At 34.3% G+C, this 21001-nt stretch overlaps 1 protein-coding gene across 2 annotated transcripts in view; it reads right to left on the bottom strand.

Annotated features, from left to right (window-relative positions):
- Positions 1-1477: 1477 nt before the first annotated feature.
- The window catches only part of PXDN (peroxidasin), a 79428-nt gene continuing 59904 nt past the window's right edge, over positions 1478-21001 (bottom strand). For both annotated transcript variants that reach the window (XM_079297494.1, XM_079297495.1), the window contains 7 exons: positions 17873-19376; positions 16894-17028; positions 14328-14536; positions 6046-6166; positions 3425-3557; positions 2412-2525; positions 1478-1773 (listed from right to left, as the gene is read on the bottom strand). In XM_079297494.1, the coding sequence (XP_079153620.1) occupies positions 1651-1773; positions 2412-2525; positions 3425-3557; positions 6046-6166; positions 14328-14536; positions 16894-17028; positions 17873-19376 (2339 nt within the window). In that variant the 3' untranslated portion in view covers positions 1478-1650. The remainder of the gene's footprint in view (positions 1774-2411; positions 2526-3424; positions 3558-6045; positions 6167-14327; positions 14537-16893; positions 17029-17872; positions 19377-21001) is intronic.

The following is a 21001-nucleotide window of genomic DNA, read 5'->3' as shown; positions in this document are numbered from 1 at the left end:
GGTTAGTTACTAGACAGGTATTTGCTCTACCATGCAATAATTAAGTACTCAGTCTGTTTGTGTAATCTGAAATGCTTAACATATGGAGGTTTAATTTTGTGCAGATTTCTTTGATACCCCAATCACTGTCCCTTGAACTTGAACACTTAAACTCAGAAGTCAGTGAACCATGTAACTAGCTCTGGTTCTAGTGAGTCCTGACTTAGGACTCAATGACAGGGCAATTACCTCTAACAAATTAAGTATTCAGGAAAAGAATCAATTCTAAATAAACAGAAAAAAAAAGCTGTAAAATGAGGTATGATAGTTGTCCTTCACTCAATGTAATTCCTGGTCAAAAATATGCAGTTTGCATCCTAAAAAGTACACAACTTTGAAATGCTAGTGTAGACATATACTCTATAATGTTAAACATTCAAATGGGAGAGAAAGTCCATTGACGGACCATTTTTAACATGAATGATAAAAATATTGAGGTAAAAATATATATTCACTAGATGAAACTGGAAAAAAAATAAAATCAAATACCTTGTCAGAAAAAGTAGTCAATCCACAATTAATCATGCTGCTTGATTTTGATTTTTCTTTTTTTTCAACAGTGCCACAATATAATCAGGAACATATGTCTATTGATAATATGCACAAGGAATCAGTAGGAATCTCTGTATAAAAAACGGCATGTGACATCTTTTCACATTTTCAAAACAGGGCCATACAATTACATGAGCTGATCTGAGACCAAGAGAAGCATGCTTTCAAACTGACCTGGATGGTTATGTTACAAAGATTTAAAATAAATGAAACAAACAGACAAACAAATGTTGCCAAGCAATTACAAATATTTAGACAAAAAAGATTATGCTAATTTTTAAGATCAAATGCTACTCTGTCATGCATGTTTCCCTAGAATGAGGAACACTGTCAATTACACCTATAATAATAATAATTTTGCTTTCTTCCAATTACAGTTATTTATATTTCCTTACTAATTCTAGCTTTTATTCCCTTGAACAGTTGGCTAACTTTGCTCCTTAAATTAAGGAAAGGATGTTGAAAGGTGTCAAGTAGCTTTCTTTATTTCCTTGCTGGTCCAGGCCCAGCAGTGATTGTGTGATTTAACAGAATTTCCATGCATTGATGTTTGCAGAAACTGGCCTGGCTATGGCATTGCTTCAGGCACAGTGACCTCGTGTTTTCCTTTTCCTGGCATTTTACTAAATAACAGCAAAAAGTTGAGTTTCAAGACAGACTGGTACTAGAAAGGGAGAGTAAACTTTTAATGTTGATAAGTAAAGATAGGAAACAAAGTGTTCATTTTAGAGTAAATCCTAAACTCAGTCATTTTGGGTACCTAAAACTACCCGACAGTGTTCTTTTAAAGTAGCACCAGTTCGAGTTTGTCTAACCTGAGAAGTATAACACACAATTAACTTTGACCTGTTTGCTATTTTCCCTTTTGTTAATGTTTGCATTGTGATTTACCTTCATGGGCAGAAAATAAAATGATGCATTATGTTATACTGTTACAGCACCATTAGAATACTGTAAATCTTGGTTTCTTGCTGTTAGGACTGCAGTTACCTGTTTTTGCCATCAGCAGGCACTGATATGATTTGAGGAGTATGCACCCTAAATTCTTAAAAAGTAGACTTATGGCTTCTTTTTATTAGTATTTTGTTGTAAGCAGACTGGGCAGCAATCTCCTTTACCCTTCACAGGAGCTTCACAGTCAGCTGGTGGGCAGGATTCTACAAAACAGGTAATCTGACCTCCCTGTGCCAGGAGCAAAATAACAGAACAAAAACAACTTAGTCACATGTTCCAAATAAGAAATACATTTTTAATGATTTTGCAGAAAATATTCTCGTTTGTTCTCTGTAAGAACCTGACTAACATGGTAACTCCATGGAGTTTGTTTCAGTATAAACTTGGACTGAGAAGGTTAAGGCACTCTCTGCATTAACACACCTTTTGATAAAGCAGCATATCTGCTTTTGTCTAACATCCAGGTGGGACTGGGGTACCAAGCATTAAGATATTTTTTTATTACCTTTTAAAAAATTTCTCTCTTATAGATGAAAATCACAGTCTAGCACTGTTAGATGAGCTTTTATTTATTTTTATGCATTTGGTTGGATTTTTTCAAAAGTGTCTCACTTTGCAGTTAAATTTATCCATGAAACTATACATAAATGAAAATAGAGGTATATATTTTTAAAAAATTTAGATAACAGCTGTATCAAAAAACAATGTCCAGGGCAGGGATATCTGAATAATATAATTTTCTGCAATAAATAACTGAAGAAACATTAAAAAAAAATTACCCAGAAATTAGCAGGCACAAAACTGGAATTGCTGTTTTAGAAGCAAAACTAAAATTTCTACCTCAAAATTAACTTCCACATACTTACTTTGCATTCACACACAGTACAAGGGTCCCTTTTCCAGGTTTCATTGCTGGAATACGATTTACCCTTTTCATCAGTGCAATTAGAATTACTGAGGCGTGATTCAAGTTTTTTTATCTGAAAACATTAAAGAAAGTTACTAACTGAATCACAAAAGGTTTTTATTTGTGTAAAATATTCTGGTTTTTCTCTTATAATACATACTACATAAGCCTTGTTACACTTGTCTGGGTTTTCTTCTCACTACTTAGTTTTTATAATGCTAAAAGACTAGAAACAGGTAATACATATGGAGATAGTCTTTCAAAAGAAAGCTAACAGAAAACACATTGTTCCTACCATTGGAATATTCAACTAGAGCATAAAAGAGAAAAAACCTTAATGTTTTATAAGCAGAAAGACAAATTTAAACTGTCAAAAATATTTTGGAACAAAAGCAAATTTTTAGGGTTTTTTAAAATAATTTTAATTAACAATGTTTACTTGATTTTTTTACTAACTTCAGTATATTGTACATTTTAAAAATGGGATTCCATTATGGCTGAATAGAGTTTACCTGCAAACATTGTAAAGTCTTCTCTAAGTGATCTAGATCTTAATTCTGTTTAGAGCTGTAGTCTGGCACATTACTTCTTATGAAGTCTGAATTTGAATCATTGCTTTACACAAATTGTATACATTTCAAATGGTAGAAAAGATTTTATTAACACTACACATTGATTTTTAGAGAAAGATTAATTCTGTGTTTAGCATACAATGGTTACACAAGGCTTCAGGTTCAAAAGTCAAGAGGGCCCAGCTGTGGAATATTTCAGTATGATTTCAAAAGAACACAGAAATAAAGAATAATAACACATCATCTTCTGTGTTGGTTTTTGTTTGAGAGACTATGTGGTGGGTTTTGTCTACAGGGGATGTCTAAATATTAAAATGTACGACAGATGTTAGGAAAATATTAAAAATTAAATCTACAGTTAGACATGATAGACTACAATTAGTTCATGATATAATCTCACCTGATTTCTGAGGCTTGAAATAGTTTTTTGGATTTCCAAAACAAATTCTTTGAAGTCATTCACTGCAGGTACAATTCTATTTTCATTAGAGGTGGATGTGGCATTACGAAAATATTTACTCTGTTTCACAGAACTGCAACAAACAAATGCCAAGTCAGGATGTTCATCTAACTCATTTTTATTTGGATAGATATTTTAGGATACTTAACAAAAATGTAAAAGAAGAGCAACCAACAAATGTAGGACTATGAACCACAATGGCACACAAGACCAGCTGGTGCTAAAGACAGACTCAGGACAGATGAGCTCTAGATTACTGTCAATATCATTAGCAACAGGAAATTTCTTATACTTAGAAAAATTACGTATTTCATGCAGGGGTACACACAAAGTTGTCACCAGTGACACTACAGAGCATCACCTTAAATTCATCCCTGAAACTCCAACACGATTGCAGATGGAAGTGAAAGAGTCTTAAAAAGTGCTCCCTCCAATATGACATTCACATTTCACATTCTGAACCATAGATTCTCCTCTACAGACTTGTTAGCAAAACATGTATCTTAAGAAATATGACTTTAAAAAGGAGAAAGTTTGGTTTCATAAATAAATGAAGAAATCTAGAAGTACTTCTAGATATGAACATATTTTTAACTAACATTTGGCATCAATACTGCTTATAGTACACAAAATCTAAAGTCTTTTTTCTTTAGTACTTTCCAGCAGATATCTCATAATGGATATACAACACTAAATTGTGTTAATCAATTCAATCTCTTGATGAGAGAGAGTAACAAGAGGAGCTGTCTGCAACTAACAATATATTATCTGGTACCACTTGAAAAAACAGGCATTGAAAAGCATGGCTAACACTAATTTTTAAGTCAGTTATTGCATTAAGATCCTTGAATCAATTTAATTTTTTGAAGATTCTTGAATCCATTAACAATTACAGGCATTACTATTTTGTTAACATGCAATTTCCAGTACTAAGAGATACCCAAAGAATGAACTGGCAAAGAAATTCTCATATATCAGGGCTCAGGATTTATAATCTTCCTGCATAAATTAAAACAGCACTTACTGGCAGAGGTTCAAACTACTTAGTTTCCCATAGTTTTTCATCTAAATTAGAGAAAAAGAACTCTAAACAACATAACATGCCAAAGTCCAAGTAAACCAGCTGTTATTGTATAACAAAATATTTAATCTTCCCCACCTGTTCAAGTTATTGAAAATGAGAAGCTAAAAAAAGAAGGAAAAAACCCTTCTTGCCACAAATGTAACTTAAATACAACACTAAGCATGAGAACTCATGGGAATGTTCAATGACTGAGGCTGCTTTAGCTTCATTTATGTCACAAATGAAGTATTGTAAATCTACTATTTTGTGTTCCTAATTAGTAATTAGACTGAAATACATTCAAGCTGGTGCTTAGATGTGTTTATTTTTTTCTTGCTTTCATTTTTATTTAACACCTTTTGCAATTTTAGAATCATGGGACTAGAATCCTTAAAAAGCAAATTGCTGTTTTGCAAATTTTTCTAGGAATTCACTTGCCAAGACGGACAAAACATCCTTCTTCAAGGATTACTTCAAAGGAACCTACCTTCTTATATTATCTATAAGCCAGCTGATACATAGATGCTTTCTTCTCTTGTCTAAAATCCTAAACCCCTAAAAGATCTTTCATTTCAGGACAGATTCCTCTCAAATAAGTGGAATATAATCATGGTGTTTCTTCAAGTACTATAACACCTCCAGAGTATTTGAAATTGCTGAAATTCATTTACCTCTTTATGTATCTGTCTAGATGCTTTCCTTGCTAGAATGGGTAGACTCTGCTTGATCATCATCATCATCACCCAAATAGAAAGTTCTATTTGTTAAAAGAATTCATTTTAATAGGAAGAGCTATAATTCAAGTGTCTCAAATTTGTTCACCATGAAGGATTTTCACAAGAAATGGTCTGAGCAGAACTCATTTCATGTCACTAATTCATATATAAATTTTCATTCCCATGAAAGGGCAGGGACTCTGTGCAGCTGACAATTTGTGACTGAAACTGTGATTCACTTCCTTGTTATATTTTGAGGATTAGGAAGTTATAAACAATATTGTTAGCACTGCTGTTCTCCATTTCTGCTTGAAATATTTTGGTACCAGAAGCAATCCTTACCATTATGACAAATTTTTATGCAACTGAAATGAACACTTGGTATCTTCCTATTTCTACAGGAGAATCTAGAAGCTCAAAATAGGAAATGAAATAATTGAGATTAATTTAGTTACTGGAGGTACTGTAGGAATCTGGCATTTCAAATGCCCAAATGACACTTCATAAGTGATTTGTTTTCCATGAAAACTGCAGGAAAACAAAAGAACTATCCTTATACTACTCACAAAGAGTTTTACACAAAATTGAGCTTGAAAAAAAGTGGTTTATTGTTAGTAGAGATGTAGAAGTGTCAGAATAAAGCACATCAATCATAAACTTGAGAAAGCAGACAATGGAAAAAAAGTGGCATGTGCTTGCAAAGAAACCATCCAGTTTCATTACACTTTGAAAACAAGTGGATTTATTTTATAATTCTTAAAAAAAAAAAAAAAAAGTCTCACCTTATTGATTTGGACATTTTCATTTTCTTCAGAGGCTTGTCCTCCTGAAAGCTGTAGTCAAGAGAACGTCTCCCCCGAAAATGATATGAAAATGCATTAAATTGTCCTCTGGTTCTACAGTCTGAAAACAGACAGGAAATTTCATATAAACTACAGTATATTTCAGCAGTTACAATATTAATATGGTTTTGCAGTGTTCTCTGAATTGGTAAAGGCAAGTAATACATTCGGTCTGATTCCTCTGGAACTGGTTGATGACAGATGAATATATCTCAGTGACAGAACATTTAAGCAACTTAGATGCAGAGAATGTAATTACCCACAGACCAGTTTTTTCAAGTGAAACAAAGGAATAAATACTATTTTAACAAACCCATATAGTGCTACTTTAACTATTCTTTTCACTTCTGAAATTTTCACTCTCTTGGTGAAATTTCTCCTTTTATTATTTTCTGGGCAGCTACATAAAAAAAATAGTGACAGAAAAGCCATTCTGTGGGTTCCTCATCTATCCCAGCCACTATTATTTCTTATTTTTGCCATCTGAAAGAGAATTATTAATTAAATTCCAAATTTGCAGACATTCTTTATAGGTTGATGAGTCTTATTTCCAAATCTGAGGAATCTGAATGTATCACCAGACCCTAAAACTCTTTCTATCACAAAGTAAAAACCTCAACCCTGAGAATGATCTATGACAGAAGTCTTCTACTAAGATCCTAAGAGGATGTCTTGACAGGATGAAGTATATCTTTCTTTCAGTTCACTTTATTAAGCCTTCCAAATTCAGTGAGTATTTAAAAAGAGTCCCATTTAAAAAAGAAAAGGAAAACAAAATAAAACCACAACAGCACTTGATAGAGAAAATGAGAAAATAGAAGTTTTCTCATTTCTGTTCACGAAGCTTTAAAGCTAAAAGTTATAATGGGCCAAGCTGAAGCAAGAAGAAACTACATGATCAGTTGCTAGAAGCAGAGTCTGCTAAAACTAAAGGGAAAGCCTAAATACAGGATGCCATAGATATTTCTCAGCTAAGTCTGGTATTAGCAGAATGAGCCATGAAAGCAACTGAACACAGGAAGAAATAATTTTCCATAATGTTTCTCTTAATTTGCACCAAAACAAATTAAATCAGAAACTCAGTAACATTTATAAAGTATTTGTCTTGAATTTCGATTGAATAGCTGAAGTATTAACACAAATTACTGCAGAAGTTTCAAGTCTATAAACACTGCTGAAATGAGTAACTTACAAATGTAAGGTTGCTCTGATTACACAAAATTAGGTAATTTGGACTACTTTTAATTGTTTTGAACTTATACAAATATTAAAATATTACAATTTCTCTGTTAGGAAAAATTTAAATTTATCTTAATGGCTTAATATCATTTAAGATACAGAAAAAGGATGACTGACCAAAAAAAAAAAAAAAAAATTCAGATCAAAACCAGTATCTATAGATCATTTTTGAACACAAGTTATCCACAATTCTCTGTTCTTTAATTTATTTATTTTAATGCATTACTTTCCTCCTATAGTAACAGTACCCACCAAAGTACTACATGGTATTTGCTGCCAACATATTGTTTATTCTTCATGTGTGTTCCACTGTTTCCCACTTGCTGTCCACTCAGAAAGCAAACTCTTACAGATGGGAACAGACCAATGTGACTGGAAGAAGCTCGGCATGAAGGCATTTTTGAAAACCCTTAGACACTTCTATATTTAGTATGGTGAGAAAAAAGATCATACTGAAGGGTTCCTGAAGAACTAATTTTGGTCAAAGGAATTTTTTTCTTATAGCAATGTGTTGCTTGACATTTTCCTAAGTATCACAAAATCTTTAGTTTCTCTTGGAAGCAACATGTGAAAGATTTCTGCTATCCTCCTTTGTTCAGTAACTGTTATCATCATCTTGCATAATACAGATTCTTTTTTTTTGTTAATTTTTTGGGGGTGTACAACAACACAATGGCCCATTGTTTTTTGGGTTTTTTTATTCCTAGGTTGTTTCTTAGAAACAAAGGTCTGAAATCCTGAGAAGGTTTTATCACCTTAGACTGGTAAATATGAGAACCATATGTTCAGTGACAGCTTTAAGTACACAAATCGGACTTTCTGTGTTTTTTAAAACTCAAATATGTCAACTTGCCAAATTAACAGCTCTTGTTCTTGGTTTCTGTTTCAGGTACAATAGGGAGGAATGTCACTGATGAGAGGTGCAGGACAAAATGCTTCAGATTTCAGAAAGCCTAAATCAAGACATTTCTTCTCTCTATTGTTTGTTAATTTTTTTTTAAACTTTTATTCTTAATGAAAAATACCTTACCAGTAAACAAGAAAAATAAGCATGAAATTCTGGTATTTTTTCCCCAGCTTAACTAAAATGTCCCCAGATTAGCTCTACCCATTCCAATTAATTTTCTGTAGAAAAAGTGAATGTTTAAAAACAACCTAAGAATTCTTTTTCTCTATGGACAGCTTTTTCTTCCAGAAGTTAGCTATTGTTACACTGCCAGTGTCAAGCTGATCCATTTAGAGAATAACACAGAATCACAGAATCATTTCTGTTGGAAGAGACCCCTGATATCATCAGATCCAGCCTTTGACCAAACACCACCTTGTCAACTAGACCATGGCACCAAATGCCATAGCCAGTCATCTCCTGAACATTTCCAGGGCTGATGACTCCTCCACTCCCTCCCTGGGCAGCCTGTTCCAATGTATAACAATCCTTTCCATAAAGAAATTGGCAATTCCATTTGTATATGGGAGCCATGTCCACATCTTTAAAAATCCTGTTTCCCGCAAGGTTTTTAAAATGCAACTGTTACACAAATTGGATAATAAAAAACCCAACAGAGAATTATTGAGCTGTCTTAATTCTCTGTTAATCACTCCTCAAAATCTAGGCTATGGAGCATTAATCTAATGGTAGAACAAAACAAAGCAACTTGAAAGACTGAGTAAATCTGAAGGAAAGCACATAAACCTGTTTGATACTGGTTTGATTCTCCAAGATTTATTGTAGTAAATTAGGTAACTGTTACTGTAAGCATTTGTATCAAGAACTTGTAGGCATGCCAGTGGGACCAGTAAAAGGGTGGAGGAACACTGAAAATATCTGATGTAAAAAGATTTTTTTGAGTGGATGTTTTCACAAAACAGCTACTTAAAAATTGCACAACATAGGAAAGTGACTTTTCATGTGAAATGAAACCCTAACTCAAAATAGCTGCAGAATGGGCAACAACCCTTCACTTGCACTGCATATCTTAATTTCTGCTGAATAAAACTTTCTAACAGAAATTAAACAGCACCAAAAATGTAATATGATGGTCTAAAATCCAACAGTAATCTTCTCAGAACATTTTGTATAAAGATTACTTAAATATCTGAAAAGAAAAGGTATAGAAATTAGAAGAAGTAACAACTTAGATTGTCATCTGACACATGATATAATGGGGAGTTTTAAGAACAAAGATGTTTCCTGTAGCTGATCTTAAAGCTCACAGATCTGTTGAGATCAATCTACTACCAGAACTAGAAGGCTCAGATGTTGTTGGGAAAGCAAATGTTCAGTTTGTTAATATATACCTAATGATAGATTAAAGATATTTAAACAACATCGTGCTTTCATGATCTAAATAGGTCTTGGATGGGCTGCAGGTAGATAAAGGAGAAACACTAGGATCTTGACTCCAAACCAAAGCAAATCCAACCTGCCCAGTGGAAAAATTGAATAGGACTAGTTAGTGGATTTTGAAGAACAAAAACACGAATATAAATCATAAGAAGAAGTAATTTCAGACAGACTGAAAATCCATGGAAAATTTTTTAAAAAGACCATTAGAACTGTCCTGCCCACTAAACTGTGAAGTCAACAGTGTCTTCAAAAGGCAGCAACAGTCCACAGGAAAGAAGGAAATCCTCCTAGATTTGTAGAAACCACTGAGACACTACAATAGGATGCTTTCCTACTCATATTGAATTTAGAGTCAATGACATAAATAGAGATTGCAGCCTGACTGTCCTCCAGACACATCTCTATTGCAGTGGGACTTTGATAGATCTGGCAACTCATTCAGGAGTTTGAATTTAAACACAATGATTGAACCCTATTGCTTCCCTGCTGCTCTTCACAAGAGATGGCAACTACTGGCAGGAAACTTCTGGTAGCAAAGACAAAGCAATGTCATAACTTAAGTCTCCTTATTTTATGTTTATAAATGTAGAACTGTATTTAATGGATTACACATACCTGAGAAAGATAAAATATTTTTTGTTTGGAGGAAATACAAATAGAAATACTGATTCTCTCAGTAAAATATGTAATCATAAAAAAACACTGGGCTATATTAAATGTACTTCCATTCAAAGAAAAAAGGATGACAGATAATTAGAGACCCTGGAACTTAATGTTAGCAACCTGGCATAGATTGAATTGTTACTAAGTTAAAAGACAGTGTTTTAAAACATAAATTTAAGTGTAAAAAGATAATTTGAATGTAGAAAGAAAAAATATATGACCTGACTGACTGAAGCATACAAGTTCTGTGTAAAGACAAAACTTTTTAAGGCATAAATCACATTATTTTGGTATTTTGAAGCATTCTTAGTGAACAATATCTTTTGTCAAAAAAGAACTTCCAGTCTCACACAGAGATTTCTGCTAATATTTCAAAATGTTACTGTATTCCACAGAATTTAGTGCTTAGCCCAGTGCTGTTTAGTAATCTTATTGAAGATTAAAGGACATAATGAGAAGTGCATAGTAAGAGATTAATTAAAAGAGATTAATTTAAAAAATGTTGTCAGTAGAGAAGCAATAGAAAGCATAATTCTTCCTCTGGTCTTAAAATACAAGAGTTCATAAATATAGGTCTAATATACTGAACAACCATAAATAAAAGCATTCAGATTAAGAATGTGTTTCAACTCTTCTAATGAAATTCACTGGGATTTAAACACCTTTGGTCATAATTTGTATAAGGCTGTATTCCTGAATTAAAGAAACAAATAAACAAGAAGAACAATATCTGACAGAGGAGATATGCTGTTGGCTAACTGACAAACAGTTAAGAAAAATCTTTCTAAATCAGTTTACACTTATAAGGATGACTTGCATCTTTTCTGAATCACTTCCTCCAGGGTCATTGTCCATTGTCCTCCTGGGTCCATGTGAAAACCTCATGGGTTTTAACATAAAACAAAAGGTTAAAGAAATTCTTATTTCAACTTAAAAAAAAACTCAAAACAAAAGAAAGCCAAAAACTGTGAAACTTTTAGAGGCTCACATTTGAGTAATCATGAAATCATACATTGATTATTTAAAAAATACCAATTCAAAATACACTTTTTGCACTAGAGAGCCTGAAATAAAGCACCAAAAGTTTCTTGTTTGGAAAATCTGAGTGCTCTTTGCACAAATAAAGAGCTGCAGCAAATCCAGCAATTACTCATCATCTCTGACAAGACAAAGAAAGGTAGAAAGTGAAGGAAAACAGAAGAAAACTTCTGCACTTCAGTGGAACTCCTACTTTTTGCTTATCATTATTAACTGATTTACTGATTTACTTATCATTATGAACTGATAATTCTGTTGTATGATTTGCCAACTGAAATCTAAAGGTAATCTGATTTTTTTATTAGAAAGAGAAATAATATTTTGCTTTGTAAAAAGTAAATACAAGTTTTACTCAATAAAATCTACAAGGCAGATTTTTGTAACTAAGAAATTTTTCTATTTTTCATATGGAAAAGTATTTTGACTTTTAACAAAACGGGAAGGACAACAAAACCAGATGTTTTTTTAGCCAGGCTGAAACAGATGAACACATGGGTCACTTATGACATATACATAATTTATATACATAAAGTGCAATGAGCAATATTCCATATCTGGAATTTAAACTTAGGATAATTTTAATTTTAAAATCATCAGAAGCATTTTAAACATGGAGAAGGGTTTCATTTTTTTTTCTTTTAAATAAAAAATATTAGTAAATTCATAAACAGACCCCTTTAATGTATTCAGCTCAAAGTAAATGCTGTTCCTGAGTTATGCCCCACCTCAGAGGAGCAGTAGCTACAGAAGGAAAGAAATTTTTTACGTCAGTTGCTTAAACTGGATTCCCACAGAAAACATGACAGTCATTCATCCATGCAAGAAAGCAGTTCCAGCCATGTGTACTTCACTTTCTCTTCATTAACCCCTGCAAGGCTTCAGGAGTTCAGAAAAAGGGATACAGATAGGCATTTTTTTACAAAACAGTGATTATTTACCCTTTCTTTTGCTTGGCAGTTGTCTAACTGTACTGCATCCAGTGGCACTCTCTGGTAGCAACTTTCTTAAATGAAAATACAAACTGGGTTCTTGAACACAGTAATACTCTAAAGGCTTTCCAAAGATGACATCTGTTCTAAAGGGCTCAGTGATAACACAACATATAAAGAATCAACACATAATTCCTCAGAACAGCTTTACTGCTTTTCCAAATCAATATAAAAATGTACTTATGAAACTGCCTGTCAAGCTTCATGAACCATGGCAAAGTGAACTTATCCTGAACTGGAAGAATATGTTTCACTTATGGTATAGCATTTAAAAGTGGTAATTTATTTTCTCCTAATGCTTCTGGCATATATCAGGGCATTTTTGAAGATATACTGGAAGACTTTGTATTAAAATTACAATGTGTCAATCATGCCTAGCTTTTTAGAAACTGTTCTCATTACTTTGGGACTGGCAAACCTGGTAAACATTCTTTAGAAAAACCTGAGTAACACACCAATTAAAAAAAAACAAACTGTAAAAATTAGAGTAAGGCCTGAAAGGTATCGTATATGGAGAATACTGCACAAGATCTTAGAATACTGTCTGTACAAGATCTTATTGAAATTTAAAGCATTTATTTCTATTAGTCACACACGGATAACTGGCATTTTGAACAGTCTTACATGGAAGAATTTTTTAGAGAGATATTTAAAAGAAAACTTGCTTGCTGGATAAGACAATACAGTAATCAGCTTAAAAGCTAAGTTATACAGTAACTTTGAATAGTAAATCTCTATCTACCTTTTTAATTGTTAATAATATCTGAGTTTTTTCTCATGGTACAGTCACACCACTATAAATCTTTCTTCAGTATTTACTGTATCTGTAAATGTAGCAAACTGGAGACATCATCCATCAGTTTAACTTTTACCTTCTGCCTTAAGTTCTGAGCCATATCACAAAAGAACTTTGTCACTGTGGACAATTATATCTTACCAAAAGAGCTAAATGGACAAGACACTAGTGGAAGATTGTGACTTCTTTCAAAAATGTAATCCACCAGTTCTTTATTCATACATTTCTTTCAACAGAATATTGAATAGTCTACTCAACAGTAGTAAACTCAAGAGAATCAGTAGTAGAAAAGATGAAGAACACAGATCTGGATACCTCTCATCAGCAAATCTACAAGTAATTAGTACTGAAATATATTAGGGGAATGATAAGATTCTAATAGTATCAACCCATACTACCCTTATCCTCTCAAATAAGAGCACCGCTTTTCATACTAGGAATTTGTTTGACAGCAATTTCTCAATCGTCAGAGTTCAAGAGCAAAGCTTCTAAAATTCCTGGCTATACTTTTACAGTCTGGGCATGTCATTTGATTTTTGTCCAAAGAAAATGACAACGACATTGTCAAGGAGAGATTGTCAAGTCTTGTCTCAAGAAAGAGAGGCCATTGTCCTCTGAAGCATTTTGTTGTTGATGCTACTGAAAATCATTTTGTATGATCCAGAAGATTCTCTTGGGAATGGATTTTAACTAAGTTACAGCTGCAGTGGATTCTGATGTGACGATGGCTGCAGAGAGGACATGCAGGAAATCTGTGAGACAGAAGCCAGCATACAGGCCACCAAGCTGTGTCCTGTGCTCCATGCAGCTAAAGAAATCCTATTTTGGGAGAAAAAAAGCTTATTTTTCAGGAAAAACATATTACCCCATGCTCCTAACTTTTGAAGGAGATGGCAATGAACAATTTATCCACAGACGAAAGAGAACAAGTAAACTACACCTTGCAATGTTCAAATCTATGCTATTTTTATATGGTGTTAATTTAATACAAAATATGGAATGATTTCCCACTTAACTGGGATTATACTTCAGGTTAGAATTTGTAATATCTTAACAAAACCCAAAAATAGTGAAATATCTTCTTAAAATAAAATAGACACTTAACAAACTGCACACACCTCACTGCCCCCAAATCCACATCTATACAGACCTTCACAGCAATCTTGCCACATCCTGAGGTCCAGTTTAGGAATGTCTTCACAGCTACTATATCCATGTGGGAATTCAGCCACCTTAAAGACATCATGCTGTACCCTGGTTATGTTGTCACCATTGTCACACAAAACTCTGGCAAGAGATGTCTGCTTGATCTGAGTGAGCTGAGCAGGTGTGAACACACCTGGGTTCTCATACCACAACCTGTAATCTCACAGAAAAGATAAGTCTGCTAGTGAAAAAACACAAGAGGCAGTTTTTCAAAGATATTTCAATATTGTGTTTAATTATCTCATAAATCCTGTTCCCAATTTAACATTGTATTAAGGGACTGATCCAAATGCAAAAATTTTAGTTTATGGTGTCACTTCAGCACTAGTTGGTGTCATGCTGACACTCTGAAAGGGATGACATCTTCAAGAAATTATCTGATTTATCTTCCAGTCTCATTTTAATGCTTTGGGTATCTCTGGATATCTAAAATGGCACCAGACTACCAAGTTAAGGGTTCTTTCAAGTAAGAAACTTAAATGAACATAATTTCTTTCTGTAGGTGACCTTCTTACGCCCATGAAAATATTTTGATGAAATTGCTGAGATTAGAAGAATGGTTAATCTATATCTAGTTTACTATGAAAATAAGTGAGAGGATTTATTTTGTTAATGATTTTTTTCTGTTGAACTATTTTCATGACTATAGTGATTCAGGGACTTTCTCATACATGCTCAGTTAATTCATATTCAAGAAGGAAACACTGTCATTTCAAATAGTGTTTTTTCATACATACAGGGCTAAAAGCCTGTTATCAATAGCAAATATAAATAATACATTACTATAAAAAGCAAGCTTCACATGGAAAAGAAAATTTCGTAAGTTACTGTTTCAAATTTGAAAACATTTTACACCATTCTAACAGATAGGAACTGCTCACTGTGACAACGTTTATGTCCCAAAACTGTATCAATATTGTTACTTTTGCCCCTTTCAAGCTATTTTAAACAACAACAACAAAAGAAGGCTCTTTAAACTTTATGAAAAATCAAAACAAGTAGTAAACTTAGAAGAAGGGTCAAGAAATTTCATTTTACCTATTTAGTGTAAAATTTTCATAAAGTACTGGGCAGTGGCCAATGAATTTCCAAGTACTACAATCAGATTCTCAAATTTCCATCTTGACATGAAGTTAGGTTCCCTTCAAATATCACTCCTTGCTCATGCATAGACACATCTGCTTTGAATGGTGTTACCAGCTTTGATCCTCTGCCCATTGAAAAGGATTTTCAAAGAAGTAAGGCTTGTTTTCATTATGTCTAATAACATTTTACTATTTGCTGGTATGTCACTTCCAAATATTTGTATTCCTTGGACAGCAGAATCCCCTTTCCTAAATATTCAATATTCTCCTATAGTTCCGAAATGTTGCATCAGAAAACAAAAACGAAACAAAACAGGAAAAAGTGCTTTTGCAGAAAAAATGCAAACAGATCTAAACAAAAAGCAGTATAGATATCCTGGTGTGACACAAATAGGTATTTGTCACCAGTAACCTGGAGCTCATACTGCATATATTTCTCCTCCTTTTTCTCTCTCTGCCTCCAGGCATGAGAATTTTATGCTTTACAGCTTTATTCTTAAACGTATTTTATGTAAAAAAGTTTGAGGGTTATTTTAAAACAGTGTAAAAAAGGGTTTGGGTTATTGACTACAAAAATAATATCCTAGATAGCAATTTAATAACTTAATTCAAGAAAATAACATTAAATAAAGAGAATCAAATCTAACTTCCAATTCTTCCTCTGTTTTTTTCTCATTAGGATTGAATTAATCAGCCTAAGTTTATGTACTCTCCATGCCATGAAAAGGATTCTAGGTCACAAATTATGTTAAAATGAGGAAAATACTGATTTTTCAGATGCTGAACAAGTGTGCTGAAACATACAAAAAAGATCTGGCTGCTGTGACAAGAGAAATTACTCTCCTCTTATTTCAAGTATTCAAGAAACAGGAAATAAGAAATTGCTTACAATGTGCATATATTTAAAGTATTTTTACTTTAAATAATTACAATTTAAAGAAATTTAAAAACAATTTAAAGTAATTTAAAAACAATTATCAAATTGTGCTCTTTGGATTAACCTGTCTGCTTGTATTGTAGTATGCATAGAAGTGATATATACACAGAGTGATAATGTTCCAACCTGTGCTTAAGTAACAACCACAATTTTTTCACCAATAAAATAATTAACAGTAAAAGAGGCATAATGCACTTTTTCAAAAAGATAAGTGACTTGAATATCTGGCAAAAGGAAACTCAGCATGTGTCGGCTGTTGTGTTTTTGGGGGTCAGTATGACACTCACCACAAAAAGTAACAGAATTAATAAAGAATCATGGATTCCAACAATGTCTCAAACATGTATTCTTCATAATTTCAGTTATATTTTAAAATCATAAATGACCATAAAATGTTGTTTGTTTTGGAAACATGACACTGCAATGTTAATGTTAATAAGATTCCCTAAGTTAAAATTCACTTTGTTTTCCATGGTATTTTAATGCACCTGTCTCCATCCCGAATGCGCCTGAACTGTGTGGTTAGCAGACACATCAAAGTTGGCCCCAGTCGACTCCCTGGAACCAAGTCTTCCACCATTAGAGCAGGAAAGAGGTCTATGTTCAGTGGAGAGCCATACAACCTATAAATTGAAAAACACAAATACTGAATAACGAATAGTTTATATTTACATAATCAGTCATGGTGAAGCTAAGAGCAAGAGATACAAATAACTCAAAGGAAAAAAATGTCGTGATAGCACTACATCTTTTGTGAACAAACTGTGGGTGTATATGGAAGAAATCCTGCAATGCAAGTTGTATACCCCATGTGGGTCTGCATATCTAACCTGCAGTTTTGTTGGGTTTTTTTCTCCTAGCAGCTTTCTTCTGATTTCTTAGAATTGTTTCTTTTTTGTACTTTCTCTTTCCTGAGCCTCGTTTCTATTTTTCACTTTTTCTATTAATGAGCTGAGCTAACTCTCTCTTTAATTTTGAGCAAATAATCTAGGGGTGGCAGGTAGATCTGGACTTAATTTGAAACACTGAATGTCTAAAGAAAAAACAATTACTGGTAGTGAAGGATGTCCACATGACACTACAGTGGATGATATTGACATTTGTTTCACTCTACAGAATTAATGGAGTTGAACATCTAAATATTTGTATGAAGCTGGTATTTAATATGACCTCACACTGAAATAGCACTCATATTTAACAGCATTTACAAAACTAGGCATTTCATAATAATAATTTAACAAACACATACAGTATATATATTACTGTATATATTCTTATTCTTCACAGAAATGTAGAAGTAGAGAAATTATCTGCAAGTGGAAATTGTTAACATCTACTTTCTGGTCCTGATGGAATTTTCTTAAAATACCCCTTTAAATCTTTCTTAGCAAGTATCTTTTCTAGATAAGACATTTGAATTTTGCATGCACATTTAGATAATTGACTTTTTCTTCACCTCAGGCTCACCTGCTAAGTTTCTCCCTGATTTCAGGATTCTTAATTTCATTTTTCAGATCTTCAAAAGTCTGAGCTGAAGAAAGATTACAGTAAACTCTAAAATCATGGTAGGGAGGAATTCCATGATCTCTGCCTCTCTGAATATTCATAGCTGCCAGATCTAAAGCCACAGTACGTGCCATGGAGAAGAGTCTTTCTGTTAATTCTGTATTGAGTAATTGTGACGGGACACGCATCTTACCAGCAACACCAAAAAATCCCCTTAGAAGTGGATCAATGCCTCCTTCATTTACAATCCGAAATGGAGAGAAGAATGCCTTATGAAGAGGTAGATGGCCTTGTGGAATAGGTTCAAAGTTTTCATCCAGTCGATACAGAAAAGGATTAATGAGTGTGTGACCAAACCTAAAAGCGGCAGTTGCAAACTCATTAGTTATGCCAGAATTAACACTGGGATCATAACCCTTATATTCGCCAAGCATCTTCATGCCTACCTCTCCAAAGATCTTAGGGAGCCAGTGGCTAAATGTTATGTGTTGCATTTCTGCACCAACAATTTTGCGTGTTTCATGATATATTGTGTCACCGTCCCAGTGTGGATTGAGTTTCAGTAGCTCTGTGGCAATTCTGTTGTGCTCTCTAAACCACAATGTGTGGATGCTGGTAAGACCCAACTGTTCGTTCGAGCGCTGATCACCAGCCAAAAAGCAGGGTATTGGGCTCTCATTTTCATCTCTCATACACTCTGTTGGTGGGCCAGTGGCAAATGGAAGAAGGGGCTTGCCAGATCTCTGTACGATGCCCTGCCTCAGAAGACCCCTTTGACTCGCCAAGTCTCTGATTTCTAGTGCTTCATGGTCGGAACTGCCATACACGTTGGATGCATCAATGTATGAAGTCAGCTGGTTGATCTGTTCTCGTGGGTACACAGAATTCATCAGGAGAGATGTCATGCCGCTGCCACAAACTGGGCTGGAGCGTACGAAAAACATGCAGCGCGCGCCATTTCTAACTCTGGGATCATTTGGTGGTATCATGATTGAAAAGCACGGAGGATCATTTGTACAAACGGAACTGCAGTGCTGGCCATCCGAAAACCTGGCCTCACTTAGCGCAGCCACAGTGAGGTCAAGGTCATGGTCAAGAAACTGACCCCACTGCATGAGCATGTGCGTGTACTGATCGTCAGGAGTCACGGTTTCCGTCCCGATCAGAGTAGTTGAAACCAAGCGAGGCATTGGGAGAGCGTAGCCATTCGAGAGTCTTCTGGGCTCAATTCCCCGAGGCAAATTAAATCCATTTTCATAGACCGACTTTAACAGACGTTCAAAAGCTGTCAGAGAAGCTCCCCACATGGGATGCTGAAGGTTGTTGCATGTTCCATCGTGTGTCCTGTACTTCTGGTGGAAGCACATATCTGAGCAGTTGTTCACTCGCCGATGGGCTGTGCAGCCTGACAGATTGGCTATCAGATTCAAGTACTGTGGGGATACAAGGTCATTATAGTGATAACCTGAAAGAGAAAGCAGAGGAAGAAAGCAATCAGAGAATTCATAGACTCACAGTCCCCCCCACATTTCAAAAAAATGAAATGTTATTTTATTTTTATTTTACATTTCCCACCAGATTCAACATCTCTATTTTTAGATAAGGACATTAATAATAATAATAATAATAATAATAATAATAATAATAATAATAATATTTCAGCATTAGATCATTTGAACTACTTGACCACCACTATGTCAGGAGGAAACTTTCTAAAATGTCAATTGAAGTGCAACTTTTACAAAATTATTACAAAAGGAGCTCATTACTTACTTGGTCACTTGGGAAAGCAGAGATATTTTCAGAAATAAAAGTCTCACATTGAGACAAATAGAACATTATAAAAAATATCAGGAACACTTAAACAGACTTCAATACTTGAGTTTTTGAGACTTGCTCATTCACTGAAAATAACTATTTTGTTTTGCTGTGTTACAGTGAAAGTTGCAAATCAAAAAAAAAAATAAAATTAAATATCCACCAGCAATAGAGCCAAATGTGGAATGATCTCTAGGAAAAACTTTGTGGAGTAAATCATATTCACATTACCCTGGGCAAGTTTCTACTGAAAAGTAGTGTTTGTGTAGCATTTGGCACAGATTTCCTTGGCAATCCACACCAATCACCTCTGGGACTAAAACATACTTATCATTTCCCTGAATTTTTTTCTCAGTTCATAGAAAACTAATACATACAAAATATATACTTTAATTCACTAGAATTATGTTTTTAGAACCTCAGACTAAGGTTACGTGCTGCATGATCTCTGTTGTGGTATGATGGCATGTGGAAGGACTGAAGACCATAAGGCTTCCCAGTGTTGGGAGTGGTGGCTGACTGCAAATAGTAGAATAGTCAGCCTGTGCCTTGTGCTTGCTGCCTATTAGTAATCATTGAAAAAGTGATTTTTACTTAGTAACATTTGGATTTAATTTTAGGGGGGAAACTTCTGGCTATATCTACATTATCAATTTGTGTAGACCAGCAGAAGTGTCTCAGTGAAATTTTTGCTGCTGAGTAAGACATGCTTACTGTATCCAGGAGTAGGTTTCCTTCAGAATATCTTTACTTTGTCCCCCTGGGCTGAATGTGGCCTAGACCCCATTTTTTCATTTAAGTTGTAAAGAATTCACCTTGTTCAAGGCTACATCACAAATCATATGAAAGCACAGTAGTGGGGACACCTTCAAAAAGAATCCACTGATCCAAAGCAAAAGGCACACCATGAGTGACTAATTGACATAGAGTGTGGATGAATGAAGTTTCAGGATCCAGGAAAAAGTCCAGGAGGTGGAGTATTTGGCAGCATAGATGTACGTTTAGCTAACTAGAAACCATCATACACCACCATGGATCTTGGTCTGCAAAGCTTGCAGTAAGGAATAAAACCAAACAAGCCATATAAAGGCAAAAGGAAATGAGTGAGTGTAGAGTGGTACTGTGCACCCACAGGCTTGAGGGGTTCCCAGCATGATGGCAAATACTCAAAAATATGAACTGAATGCAGTTTTGCAAGAGGTTGGTATTGGTTAATTGCATACAGCTGGGAAATATTACTTTTAGTCCTGAGCTCAGTCCCAGTGTGCCTGC

This window comes from Erithacus rubecula (assembly GCF_903797595.1).
Source record: "Erithacus rubecula genome assembly, chromosome: 2".
NCBI lineage: Eukaryota > Metazoa > Chordata > Aves > Passeriformes > Muscicapidae > Erithacus > Erithacus rubecula.
This window is presented reverse-complemented; position numbering and strand designations above follow the sequence as displayed.